The sequence below is a fragment of the Poeciliopsis prolifica genome, unplaced genomic scaffold, assembly GCF_027474105.1.
Source record: "Poeciliopsis prolifica strain line A6 unplaced genomic scaffold, Auburn_PproV2 SCAFFOLD066, whole genome shotgun sequence".
In the NCBI taxonomy this organism is placed as follows: Eukaryota; Metazoa; Chordata; class Actinopteri; order Cyprinodontiformes; family Poeciliidae; genus Poeciliopsis; species Poeciliopsis prolifica.
In genome coordinates, this window is record NW_026562441.1 from 1136902 (window position 1) to 1150895 (window position 13994).

At 36.2% G+C, this 13994-nt stretch overlaps 1 protein-coding gene across 1 annotated transcript; it reads right to left on the bottom strand.

The window, feature by feature from the left end:
• Positions 1–828: 828 nt before the first annotated feature.
• Positions 829–7644, bottom strand: LOC129351329 (CD276 antigen-like). Its single transcript, XM_055020209.1, has 5 exons — positions 7536–7644; positions 3440–3778; positions 3317–3355; positions 2759–2878; positions 829–2057 (listed from the first exon to the last, which is right to left on the bottom strand). Exons 1-5 carry the CDS (start codon positions 7642–7644, stop codon positions 1984–1986), a joined length of 681 nt encoding a protein of 226 aa, XP_054876184.1. The 3' UTR covers positions 829–1983.
• Between the last annotated feature and the right edge of the window lie 6350 nt (positions 7645–13994).

Genomic DNA, 13994 nt, shown 5'->3' on the forward strand with positions numbered 1-13994 from the left:
GTGTGTGTGGGTGTGTGTGTGTGTGTGTGTGTGTGTGTGTGTGTGTGTGTGTGTGTGTGTGTGTGTGTGTGGAGTTGTGTGCTGTATGGTGTGTGTGTGTGTGTGTGTGTGTGGAGTTGTGTGCTGTATGGTGTGTGTGTGTGTGTGTGTGTGTGTGTGTGTATTAGAGAGAGTTTATGTGGCCTTTGAAGAGTTTTTCTGGTGTTTAAATGCTTTTATAATTCACGGGTCCAAAATGACCCATAAGACAATCCTTGTACCCTAGTGGTGAACAGCCCACATAGAAATATAAATAAAAACAAAGTATCACTTTTTCTAATGATGGGGTCAATTTAGGAAAACTCAGAAAATTTCAAGTTGAAAAAGATAGTTTAGGGTATTTTTTTTTCTACAGGTGAAAATGTTAATGGTCTTTTGACCCACAAGAAAAAACAAGGATTAAATGTTGTTATAATTCATAACTACCTGTAACTTTTACTTTAATATAACTCATTAATGGCTTCATGTTTTGGTTTGTTTTTCCTTTGACTGCTAATAACAGGACAAACAGGTTGGCTTTGACAAAATGGCCGCTCTGCTTCCTCTTCCATATTAAACTAATTTGCATTTTGTACAGTCAAAACATCTCAGGCCACATATTGAACTTGGCTTGAATAAAACAAAATACAACAATGTTTTAAAGGGTTTTATTTACAAGAGTCAAAGCTTAACATCAGTTCAAATTAAACATTAAAAAACATTTATTGATGCAAAAAACATAAACAGAATGGAAAACACTAAAAATAATAATTTTTCTAATTTCTTTGGTTTAGAGGATCAAACCAAAGAGCCATTTGATTCTGAGATATTATTAGGAAATATAAAGTATAAAGAGCTCAGTTTTATTCAGTCTATAACTTTGCAGCAGCCATTTATTCCTACATTAATCAGCCATATTAAGACTCAGTTCAATGAATTATAAAAAGTCTCATTGGTTTGATAGTATAAATGTCAGTGCAAATGGACTTTTCTCAATATGAACAGAACTTTGGCCCAGAGTTAAAGTTCAGTGACTCTGATTCACTTCATCATAAATCAGGTTTTCTCAGCCTGGGACTTTAAAACTCCTTGTCCTGCATTTTCTCCCTGCTTCCGTTTTCCTGACTCAAATGAACAAGTGATTCATTGATTCACCAGGCTGAAGAAGCTCCAAGTCTCCACTGGGTTCAGTGTTGGTGGAAGAGACATGACTCATCACCGCCATGTGGAAAAGTAATTATGAACACAGTCTTTATTCTTACCAGACCATAATTCATATTCATCAACAAAACGTCTTGTAGGACATTCTTACAAGGCACAAAGCTGGCTTTGTCTTAGACAGACAGTCTGATGAACCAGAAGAGGAAGTAAACATTTTTAATCACCAAGCAAACATTGATAAAACAAGAAGAGTGAGTAGCGTTCCTAATATTAAAGCAAACGTCCAAAGAAAAGTTAATAATGTAACAAAAAAGAAAAGGAGTCATGAAAGCATAATAATATGAAAACCTTTCAGATGAACTCATAATTAAATGAACTTAGATTCTAATTTTTCCAACAGGAGGAAATAATAAATATACAGAACTACTGAACATGGAAGAAAAGATGAACTAATGAATTCACTGCTGATTCATGAATTGAAAAACTCGACAGCAAGAAACTAAAATTATAATAAAATACATAAATGTTTGGTTATTCATGTAACAAGATTATGAACATTAAAAATAAGATTCACTAACAGAAATTAACAGAAATTAACTTGGGATGTTCTTTAACTTACAGGATTCTTGTTTCATTTTTTTAAGCTCAAGAAAAGATGATTAAATCTTTGACCTAATATGAATAACTTCCTTCTGGGTTTAATGCATTCAGTTTCTTATATTATTATCCACATTTCTATTCTTGTAACAGTTTTCATACCAAATGGTTGAAGAGACTTTAGATCAGGTGGAAGATTCAGACTCTTTAGTTTTGTCCCAGATCCTGTAAAGGTATTTCTACTTCAGCTTCATTTCCTGGGTCGACATTTTCTCTGCGATCTATGAAAACAAAACATTTTATTAATAACATCATCTGATTGTTTGATTTCCCAAAGTTACATTATTATTAAGATGACTTGAAGAAAAACAGAATTGTGTTTTTCTCAAACTGTCATTTTAGTTTTTCTAAACAAAATTATCATCAATCAGCAAAAAATAAAGTAAAGCATTAAAGTTTTGACTTTTTCTGAAATTATTTGTTTCCAGATGTTTGTTGACAAAAATAAGACAATTCAGAAACCAAAGGATATTACAATAGTTGTTGCTCCAGCATTGAATAACTGGACACAACAGAAAATAGACAACAGTGAATATTTATCTTAACACACAATATAAATGAGGCGACAATATTTAATTCTCCTTATCAGTTTTAACTGGTAAAAATGTTTCATCAACCTGATCAGGCAGAAAAGCTACAATAAATAACAAAGAGCTGAAGAGAAAAAAGGAAACTCATAATGGTTTAGTTTCTTGTTTTCTTTTCTTTTCCATCAAACATCAATAGATATTGATAAATATGTGAAAGTTGCATAACTTTTCTAATTCCTGTTTATCAAAAGTTTTGCTTTTCTTCCACTTCAGATCATTTTTTGCGATCTAGTAAAAACTATATTTTCTATCAATTGGAAATATGCATCTATGGAGATAATCATTAATTTAACAAAATCCTGCATGACTTAAAAAGACGATGACTGACTTACTTGGTTCACGTCTCCGGCAACGTAGAACACAGTATATGATGATGATGATGAGTGCTCCTAGAACAACAGCACCACCAATAAAAGCACCAATAATTCCAACAATAACTCCAGGATCAGTTCCTGTGACAAAAAAGAAAATTGTGTTTTTAACATTCTGTTTTTGAATATTTTGAATTTAATTTTGCATATTTTTGTTTTATTCATGAGATCAAAGTTGTGAACCAACAGTCACCTCATCATTCAGATGTTATCACACACACACACACACACGCACACACACACACACACACACACACACACACACACACACACACACACACACACACACACACACACACACACACACACACACACACACACACACACACACGTACACACACACACACACACACAGGTCTTCAGGTTTTATCTGCCAGCTGAACATCAACATGTTTTAACAGGAAAAGCCTGAAGATGAATATTCAACCCAATGAGCCTCAATGGCTGCAGGTAACAAAGAAAATCTGAAACTGAGTCAGAGGGCCAGTAACCACTGGTTACCTAGTTAAACATATTTACCTCTAGTAGCAGTCAAGTTGCCTTGGGATCCATTTTCATCTGTTGAAGAATTACATCAAGAGTTAGAGACATCAATATATTCATTTAGTTTGTCTTAAATGATCTTAATTTTATAAAACTCACCAAGTATTAGAGTAACGTTTCCCTTTCTGACTTGACTTTGCAGTTTGGGAACAAAGCAAATATAATTCCCTTCATCCTCCTGGGTTACTTTGGTCAATTTGAGGGAAATGTTGCCTTTTTCAAACTCATCATGGAACATGGAGGTTCGGTTAATGTACTTTGGGTTTGGAGTTTCATCATCTGTAGCTCGGCTGCGATGCAAATGGATTATTTTATCCTTGAATCTCCATTCGATTGTAAGATTGTTCACATCAAATGGAGGCTCCAGATGACATGGCAGAATGACGTCGCCTCCCACCTTTGCAGATATCGGCTCATGACCAACAACCTTCACTTCATCTGGAAGAATAAACAAAGATAAAAATAAATCAGCACTAATTCTGTTTTTTGTTCAGCTAACATTCATACTTATTCTCCTGTAGGATCTTTACAATTGTGAAAAAATGAATCTATCCCATTAATAGAGGTTACTCATGTTTAACTCAAGTAAAATAACAAAACCATATAACTTACTGGAGAAAATAGTTAGGACCCTTTAACAGTCTTAACCTCTTGAGTTGATATGATGGTACTACATCGGAAACTCACTAAACTTGGCGGACGCATCAAACCTTCTGGAAATTTTATGTATTTTAAGATTGTCACAAAAGGAACTATATATACTGCTCATAAAAAAATAAAGGGAACACTCAAATAACACATCCTAGATCTGAATGAATGAAATATTCTCATTGAATACTTTGTCCTGTTGTCTATTCCATTTGCACAACAGCAGGTTAAATTGATTGTCAATCAGTGTTGCTTCCTAAGTGGACAGTTTGATTTCACAGAAGTTTGATTTACTTGGAGTTATATTCTGTTGTTTGAGTGTTCCCTTTATTTTTTTTTTGAGCAGTGTATATATCTATATATCTATATCTAATGACGTCAGATGTACCACTGAGTTGAATGGAGCCTTAAATTCAAAATATCTACAATGATTTACTGACTATGTGAAACATTCATCCATCCATTTTCCGTCACCCTTCTCCCTAACGGGGTCGGGAGGGGCTGGTGCCTCTCCGGCTGCTTTCCAGGTGGGAGGCGGGGTCACTGGGGTCACCCTGGACAGGTCACCAGTCTGTCGCAGGGCAATACAGAGACAAACAGGACAAACAACCACACACACACACACACACACACACACACACACACACACACACACACACACACACACACACACACACACACACACACACACACACACACACACCTAGGGAGAATTTGGGAAGGCCAATCAACCTGACAGTCATGTTTTTGGACTGTGGGAGGAAGCTGGAGAACCTGGAGAGAACCCACCATGCACAGGGAGAACATGCAAACTCCGTGCAGAAAGACCCCTGGCCGGGAATCGAACCCAGGACCTTCTTGCTGAAAGGCAACAGTGCTACCCACTGCACCACTGTGCAGCCCTATGTGAAACATATAAACAATTAAATATTGCCTAGTCATGAAGTAAATTCAAGATGTCTCCTTTTTAGTTTTGATTAGTCATAATTCTAATTAAACATATTTAATTCATGATATCTTAAATGTTTTGATAGGACATTTTGACTAGATAAGATTAAATTATAGATATCTTACAAGCAAACAATGACTCAGCAAAACTAAATTAGATATTCTGATTTAGTCAAAATTCCTTTATCTTCAAATTAATTAGTGATCAACAGTTTTTTATGTCTGATGCTTGAATCTGATATTAATATTCTGACTAGTCAGAATGACATTACCATAAATAATAACTAATAATCAATGAATGATTTTTGCTTGAGCCCCTCATCACTAGACTTCACTAAGTCTATATCTAAACAGTCTTAGTGATGCTGAGGTTCTTAGTCAGAATATCTTTGGTTTATTTAAATGTGGCTTGTTTGGTTTTATGCTGCTGTCCAAATTGTTGCTGCAGTATTTCAGCAAATGTTTGGATCTTTGGAGAGCTCCAAATGCTGTGGTACCGTTTCTTTATATCAGAATATGGTTCTGACCCACAGCGGGTGAGACCCACGATTTGAAATACATCATATCTATGCACTATGAACGTTAATATCTGTTTTTAATTTGACAAAAAATAAATTAATTTAATTATTATTTGTTAAAATCTAAATACGTTTCTAATTGCTAGGATATTTTCTAGTTAAATAAAAACTTAAAATATGGTAACATTAATGTAAGATTATTGAAACATTAATGCATCTTTTGAATCTATATTTTTGTTGTAATAAAACTATTTTATATGGACATAATTAATGTTCCTGTCCCACAACTTGTTCAGCTCTCCTCCAGCAGATTTAATTTATTTGGCTGCTGCAAAGATTTATGACACTTATCTTTTATATTAATGATTAAAATGATTTGTATTTGTGTTACTTTGCACTTATGTTCATTGATGACTGTTTTCCAGATCTAAATGTGCAACGTGACGCTCAAAATCATTCATAGAAAATATTATCTTAACATTAACAAAGCCTTTTTTTCTTCAGTCCTAATCCTAATCCTAATCCGGGAAAAGATGGACAGTTACACACAAATTCAGGAAACCATAAAGTGGTTATACAATATCACCACCGCACTCTTTAACTTACACCACGTATCAAGTTTTGGAAAACTGCGGAAGAGTTTTACGTATCTGTAAAATATCTTAACTTACCTTGATTCGTCCCAGATATCTGACTGATCAAGAAAACCAACAAAACCTGAAGAAACATCTTCATTTCTACCAGAGAGCAGATTAATGATTCTCTTTAAAGATTGTAACGAGTATTTGAAATGGCTGAGAGTTAAACCCAATGACACTTTCTCTTTTGATTCGTTTGTGTTTGCGTGTGGTGTATGCAAACACAATATATCAGGACAGAGGCCATCTGTCAGTCTAGCTATTTTACATGTGTGTGTGTGTGTGTGTGTGTGTGTGTGTGTGGGGTGGTGTGGGGTGTGTGTGTGTGTGTGTGTGTGTGTGTGTGTGTGTGTGTGTTTGTGTGTGTTGTGTGGTGTGGGGGGTGTGTGTGTTGTGTGTGTGTGTGTGTGTGTGTGTTGTGTGTGTGTGTGTGTGTGTGTGTGGTGTTTGTGTGTGTGTGTGTGTGTGTGTTTGTGTGTGTGTGGGGTGTGTGTGTTTGTGTGTGTGTGTGTGTTTTGTGTGTGTGTGTGTGTGTGTGTGTGTGTGCGTGCGTGTGCGTGTGTGGTGTGTGTGTGTGTGTGTGTGTGTGTGTGTGTGTGTGTTCAGGCTTCCAGTTGCACAATCAGGAAGCGATAAAGCTTCAATATGGCTAAACATGAAAGTGAGACAGCAGCCATATGCTCTGCGTTAATTTATTATTTAATCATCAGTTTGTCTATTGAGTTCATAATTATGTAATAAACCATCATCCACACAATGAATTACAGTTACATAGAGCATTTAAACACAGAACAACAAATGCTAAAGATCATGTCAAAGTAAATCACAGTGATGAGACAGAATTAGTAACATCTGAAGGAAGTGAATAAAATGAATCATTTTTATAAACATTTATATGCATCATTCTGGTTGAGCTGCAAGATAAAGTGCCAGTCTGGGATGAAGACAAAGGTTTTGCTGAATGTTGTGTCAAAGCTGTAGCTCAACCATGTCAAAGTCAAAACGCCGAGGGCCAAAAAAACAAATTTGCTACAAGCCGAGGGCCGGACTGGTTCAACGTTTATTCAAATATATTGAAATGATTGCACATAGTTATTGAACCAAGACCTAACACAGCATATATTATTTAATAATTAAAAGAATAAAGCGATATTTTGTTACAACTATCTCGGTAACCTCAAGGAAAAACATTTTCAACAGGCAAACAGCAGCAAATTTAATTGTTTTGAAAAACTAAATGTTTCTTAATATCAAGATAAATACATAAATTAAAGTGCATACATTATAAACTGAAAATGCTTTATTGTGCTGCTCTATGATGTCCATATTCTTGTCTTTGTGTGTTTCTGAGAAGTTTGATAGATTATATTCTTTTATTGCTGTAAGAGGCATATGATTGAAATAAGCAATCAATGATGTGGCAGCAGCTCGTGGCTTTGACACTTGGGTGGTGGGCGTGTCGGGGTGGGCGTGTCGGGGTGGGCGTGTCGAGATGGGCGTGTCGAGGTGGGCGTGGCCGTCTACCTGTCACTAAGGTGTGAATGGGAGCCATGCTGGCGCTCTGACTTTGTGTGTATGAGGAAACGAGTGCGGCGGTGATGGTCGTAATTTCTGTTGGTCGTGCTATAATGTCGCTTTATTGTTGGCACTGCTGTATGGTTCAGTATGTGTCAGTCCTGTAAAGTCTGAATTTATGGCAGATAAAGTGGAAAATCGATGATTGCAACAACAAAGAAGCGGCCTGGAGTGTATTGAAGCACTAAAGTGCACTAAACACGTCTGACAGCTTAAAATTCACCAAGTTAACTCAGTGCGGCCCTCAAACATACCGTTAGTTTAATTACAGCCAAAGTTTCTGCGGGCCGGTTCTAATAGTAATTAAACATCATCCTGGGGGCCACAGATAATTCATTCTTCATTCGCAGGCCGGATCCGGACCTGGACTTTGACAAGTGTTATAGCGACTAAAACTGAGGGACCAATGATGCAGTGGAAGCAAAGAAGATGAAATGACATCGCAATTAAATATACTTCTTTCAAGATTATTTCATTATTTATTTTGTTTTTCCGATGTGCTTTAAAAAATAAATGCATTTTTAGGACAAAACAATTGAATTGGTGACACATGATCTGTTTTAAAAAATCTAAGTTAAAACATTCTAAATATTGATTTAGTTTATTAGGACTCTAGTTAATTAAAAAAAAAGTTTATTATGATTTTTTTTGTCACTTTTGGGTCAAATTAACCAGAATCTCATCTGAAACTCAACATCTGAAACTTATGAGCACAAATGGAAAGAACAACAGGAAAAATGTAAAGGCTTTCAGCTCTATAATTAGTTTCATATTAGTGCAAAATATAACAATATATCAGGATAGAGGCCAAACAGAGATTATTACATTATCTCTGTTTGAATACATGACTGTAAAAACAACATTTTGTGTATGATCTCAAATCACCAGCTTTTAAATCCTATAATAAAAAAGAGAATGGAGATTCAACTTTAAAAATTATTACATTAACTTAAAATCAAAATGAGGCAAATGTACTTTATTTACATTTTTTATATGATAACTTAATGGTCAGTATTAAGTTTTCAAATTTAGCCATTTTATAGCGTAATCAAGTAGCTATGTTGCCTTCAGTTGTTAACAAAAGGCTATTAAAATGAAATATGACTTAAAAGAAAATTTAACGTCTTGAAATTGGGCATCTGTCACTTTAAAAACTCATGTTTTCTCTGTAATGCTGCCTTCAAGAAATCATCGAAACATGGCTGATATTAACCTAATTTTAACTTCATTTCACTGAGAAGTCGCACAAATAACCAGATCAGCAATTCCAGCAGGTGAGTGCTAATTGCTGGTGGCTAGTCTGAAGGATCTGAGAGGAGGAGTCATGTGGAGGAGGGCTCCTCTGATAGACAGAAGCTCAGTTTGGAAACAGCAGCTCTGAGGAAGGCGGAGCTAAACCCCACCAGGTGTTTGTGCAGCTGAATGATTGCCATGGAGATTAAGGGATTTTTTTTCAAACATGCTTGAAAAAACCAAGGCAACAATTCAGGCAAGTTTTGAATGAGGGAATAACATCACATGACACAAAGCTAAAAACTTTACTTTTCTTTTTTTTTCATAAAACGTCACCTTTAATAATTTACTTGGATAAACTTCATTTGATTGCTTATAAGAAATTAGCTCATTATTTTGTACAGTTAGATCAGCTGTTTTCTTCTGGCATCTTGCATCCTAGTAAGATTCTCCCAGCTGTTGCAGCCAATGAGAATCTTTGTGCTTTTCTATTATGACTTTAAACCATAAAGTGATTCTCAAACTATTTCATGCTGAGAACCACTTACCACATTTATCAGACACTAGCGGACCACCTCATTTGAAATTGCCACTGCAATAACATCTTAATCCATCTAAACGATGAATTGAGTTTCCTAAATCTGTCCAGAACTGAAGTAACTCTGTTTAATCTGGTTTCCAGAAAAGATTCGCGTGATTTCTACGACCCCCATCCAGATGTCTCGTCCTTCTTCCCCCTGTGAATCAGCCAGACTGAGCAGCCAACTAGTTTCACAGAGCACATCTGTTAACGGTCGCTCCTTCTCTTTTTCGCACTTGTTAGTGAATCAGGTTGGTTTTAGTGACTCTGGCGAGTCCCAAGGATGTTGTTTTAAATTTGGGCTAAAGCAACCTATAAAACATGACCTAGTTTTCTTCCCCAGAATAAAACATCACAGCTATTTTACTACCATCAAAAAACTTTGAGGTGACTCATAAATTGAATGTCCACAACATCTTTTAGATTTTCTTTATTAGTAAAGCAATAAAGCTTAATTAAGTAGCAGAAATAATCAAATAAGTAAAATCAATCATCTAGCCTGTCTTTCTCTAATGCTGATACTAAGAACTAAAAAGGGAACCTTTAGAGAGAGAAGGATGAAGTTTGGTGTTTCGAACCCCAGAACTGGATCGATGATGAAGAAGGTGTTGCAGCAGGAGGAAGAGGAGGTTGATTGACGAAAGCAGGGATCTCTGTTGGTCTGATGAGCTTTCATCTCTGCATCGATGGTGAGGTCACACAGGACTTGGGTCTTTGTCTTTGTCTTGATCTTCATCTTTGTCCTTGGTCTGAACCCAGCTGATGAGAGAAGTCCAATTTGAAGCCACATGTTGCGGGGCTGATGGGTTGGTCCCCGTGCACAGGACAGTCTTCGGCTCTGTGTCTCCGGCTCTTCTTCAGCTGCAGAGTTCTTTGTCCGTCTCAGTCTTGACTCGAAGCTGCCTGGAGGATCCAACCAACGATTCCTCTTTTGCTCTCCCCTTATATAGGGTTTATACCCGCTTTCAGTGCATTTTCATTGGCTAACACTGTTGCTGTGATTTATTGGGTAACTTGTTTGGACAGATAAACTCATATCCATCACTGTCTTAGAGACATTTTGTCCTGATGTCTTGGCTAATGTCTCAGGGTTGCTCAATGTTCCTCCCATGTCTCTGACACGTGTAAGTTGTTCAACAAGCTATGTCCTAATAAGGTCTTGGTCATCTCTGCTTTCCCGTTTGTCCCCATTTAACCCCTGACCTTTCACCTACTATCTACCTCCAACACATCATCAGTGATCTTTATAAGTAAACCTTTATAAGTGTTTTACTTGTACGTTTTTCCAAGTGTAAGTATTGTTATAAGTAAACCAATATTAATATAAGTACTTTACTTTAAATCTTATCTAATTACTCAAAATGTTTAGATTTTGTCTTTTAAAACTTTTATGCTTTTAAACAAGGACTGGTCTCAGCTATTTTTATACAGCTGCAAGCTGGAAACTTACTTCCTCTTTTCCAGGAAACCTGCTCTTCCTGTCTCATCTCTCTCTCTCTATGATTTCTTATGATTAGATAGAAAAAATAAGTAGAATGAAAGCTAAGTTTGCAGGAGACAAAAACAACACACAACCAGATTTATGTTATTGCAGTCTGGGTCTACTGTTGGATCTAGATGTGATTTGTGTGAATAATGTTAATGGTAACTTTATTTGTTGTTTACTGTTAAACTAAAATCTTCAGCATGGGAAGCGGGATGAACTCGGATTTTCTTGACACAGTTGACAGCATGTCTGAGCTGGATCCTTCCTGCTCTGTGACAGAACATGGACGATCAGTTCAGGATTGATGGAATTCAACAACACATTTTAAATGAATAAGGGCTTTATCTGTGTACACTAACACACAGAGCACACACACTGTTTGCTTAGCAAACACTAAGCAAACAGGGACGCAGTGATTTATAGGGTGGACACAACTGAAACAATGAAGCTGTAGCAGCTTCTGTTGTGATGAGAGATTCTAAGTTTGACAGTTTCATCAAACATTTTTGTAAAGTCACAATAAAATGTGTTTGCTGAAGAATTCAAAAAGAAGTACTAACTTGACAGGATGTGAGCGATCACACTGTTTCTCATGTCAGTTTCAGCAGTTTCAGCCACAAACTGGGTATCTCATGTTCTCACATGCAGCGCGGCTCATTTCCTGTTTCCTTAGAAACTCAAGGTCAGTGTTTATGTGGTTTTTAGTTCAGCTGGTAAAGAACAGAATATGATAATCTTTTACTAAATTTGTAAACTTTGTGAAAACACTTTTCAGGATATCTGAGATGAACACATTCAGTAAAAGAACAACAGGAATTTTCTTTGATAATGATGATATATCATTTTTACTGCTATGTTCTATGTGCCACTGACTTCCTGAAAGAAGCAGATGTGAAGCTGAATAAACTTTGTGGTTTAGCGGAAGAGAGCATCATAACACGATGGCTTTCTCTTCGCTCTGCCTCATGCTCTGTAAGTAGCAACACTTTGGTATTTATTTATTTCAATTTAGCCTCCAACTGTCTGTTAGCATTCCTTAGTAACATGTTGAGATGTTTCCTTTATGGAATAATCCAGTTTGTAACCATCTTGCTCTAAATATCCACTTAACCAAATTATATCTATGCAAGCCATTTGAATTATTTTGCGTTGACTAATGTATATATTTTACTTTCTACCTAGATTTGTCAATTTTCTTTTGTTTTGACATAATGTAGGAGCTATTTTTCATAAATAAAATACATTTCATTTATACAAAATGAAACAAACAAAAAAGTGCAGCAGCTGCACTTTCATCTGTAAAACTGTTCCATCCCCCTGAGTGGAAGGTAAATTATTTGGTTCAGAGATGCACAACTTATTTAGGACAGACTGTGGTTACTAACCAAAGCTGAAAACAAGGCCAGCAGAACTGACCCTCTGACCTGAGAGGTCAGAGGGTATAAACTCTATATGATATAAACTTGCATTAAAAGTGTCGTCGTTTACAGACTACTGCAAAGTTGACACTTTGAATGACTTTTTAATGATTTTAATCACCAAAGTCATAAACATTTATAAAGTCTCCTTCATGCTCATAACAGGCTTTGTCATATTTATGACAAAGTCATGTCAGTCTTATGCACACCTCTTCAAATAAACTGTTACCAAAATAGCATTTATTGCAACTTTAGTTGTTGACGTTTGCAAACTCTTAGTTTACTAATTTTTCCACCTGTAAATATAGAAACAAAACAGGAACATAATGTATTTATACAAGTTTTTAAAAACTTTTCTTTTCCAGTTTTGTGTGATTATTTTTTCACTGTAGTCCTGTTTTGGCAGTTTTTACAAAAGAATTTGAATTATTGATGGCAACAGGAAAATTTATTATTCAAAAAAAGGCATTCATTTCTGGGAGCTCGCTCAAGTGCAATGAACATGTCCAAAATATAAGCAATGGATGAGGAACGTTTCTGCTCAACTTTAACTGTTCTGCAAGGGTAGTTAAGATGCAAACTATTTATAAAACCAAACATAAAACCCCGGTCCATTTTTAACTTGCACAAACAAGTTAAAATAAACCAACGCAACAGAGTTTCATTAAAATCTGATGAAAGTTCAGAGAAACTATTGAGGTGTTGAAACATTAATTAATAAGGCACTGAATACTGTAAACACTGTACTGGGTCTTTATAGCAAATTAAATAAAACAACAAAATATTTAGCAGTATGGTTTGTGGGTGAGGATAACCCCTTGTGCAGTTTTACAACAAATGAAACTATATCTCATTAATGTTTCTATTTGTACTAATAATAATGACAGCTTTTCAATAAGGTGTGCATGCAAAATGTGTCTAATGACCTCAACTAAACTGGGGAAAGTTATTCTCTCTGAAATGACTCTTTCTATATTTCAGTGAATGAGGTCACATGAAATGCTAAAGACCCTCTCAGCAAATGTCAGAGATGCTAGCATGGCCAAAAACTCTGAGGCAACAGAATCTCCCCATTCAGGCCAAAATTCAAGGCAAATCTTCTGGTTTATAGGCTGATGCTGCTTGAATTTATTCCTGCATGACCCAAGACTTTGAGAAGCCAGAGCAGGATGACTAGCTAGACAGGAATGTGAGTCCTGGCCAGTTTTTCTTTGGTCTCTGTTGGAATTATTCTCCCTCCTGCTCTGGTTTCTCATCTGCCTGTACAACTGGTGGGACCAAATGAGAAATGCAATCTGCTCAGTTCGCTCTTCATCATTTTAAAGGATGTTTTTCAGTGATACAAGGAAACAAACACTTGAGGGGTAAACACTCAATCAGTGTGATCAAGAAAGCAGCTGAATCACTTTTCCATGTTTGCCCTCCTTTGCCAGGAAAGCTGAGTTCTTGAAGTTGGAATCCTGGTTATTAGAGAACTCAGATAAGTGAAGGTTCAGGAAGGAGGGCAACACCTGGACAAAGACTGCATGTTAGTCTGGAGCATTAGGGTATGCTCATTGAAGACACAAATAAATTAGAGCAGTCAATTTCTGCCACTCACTTGGCTCCAC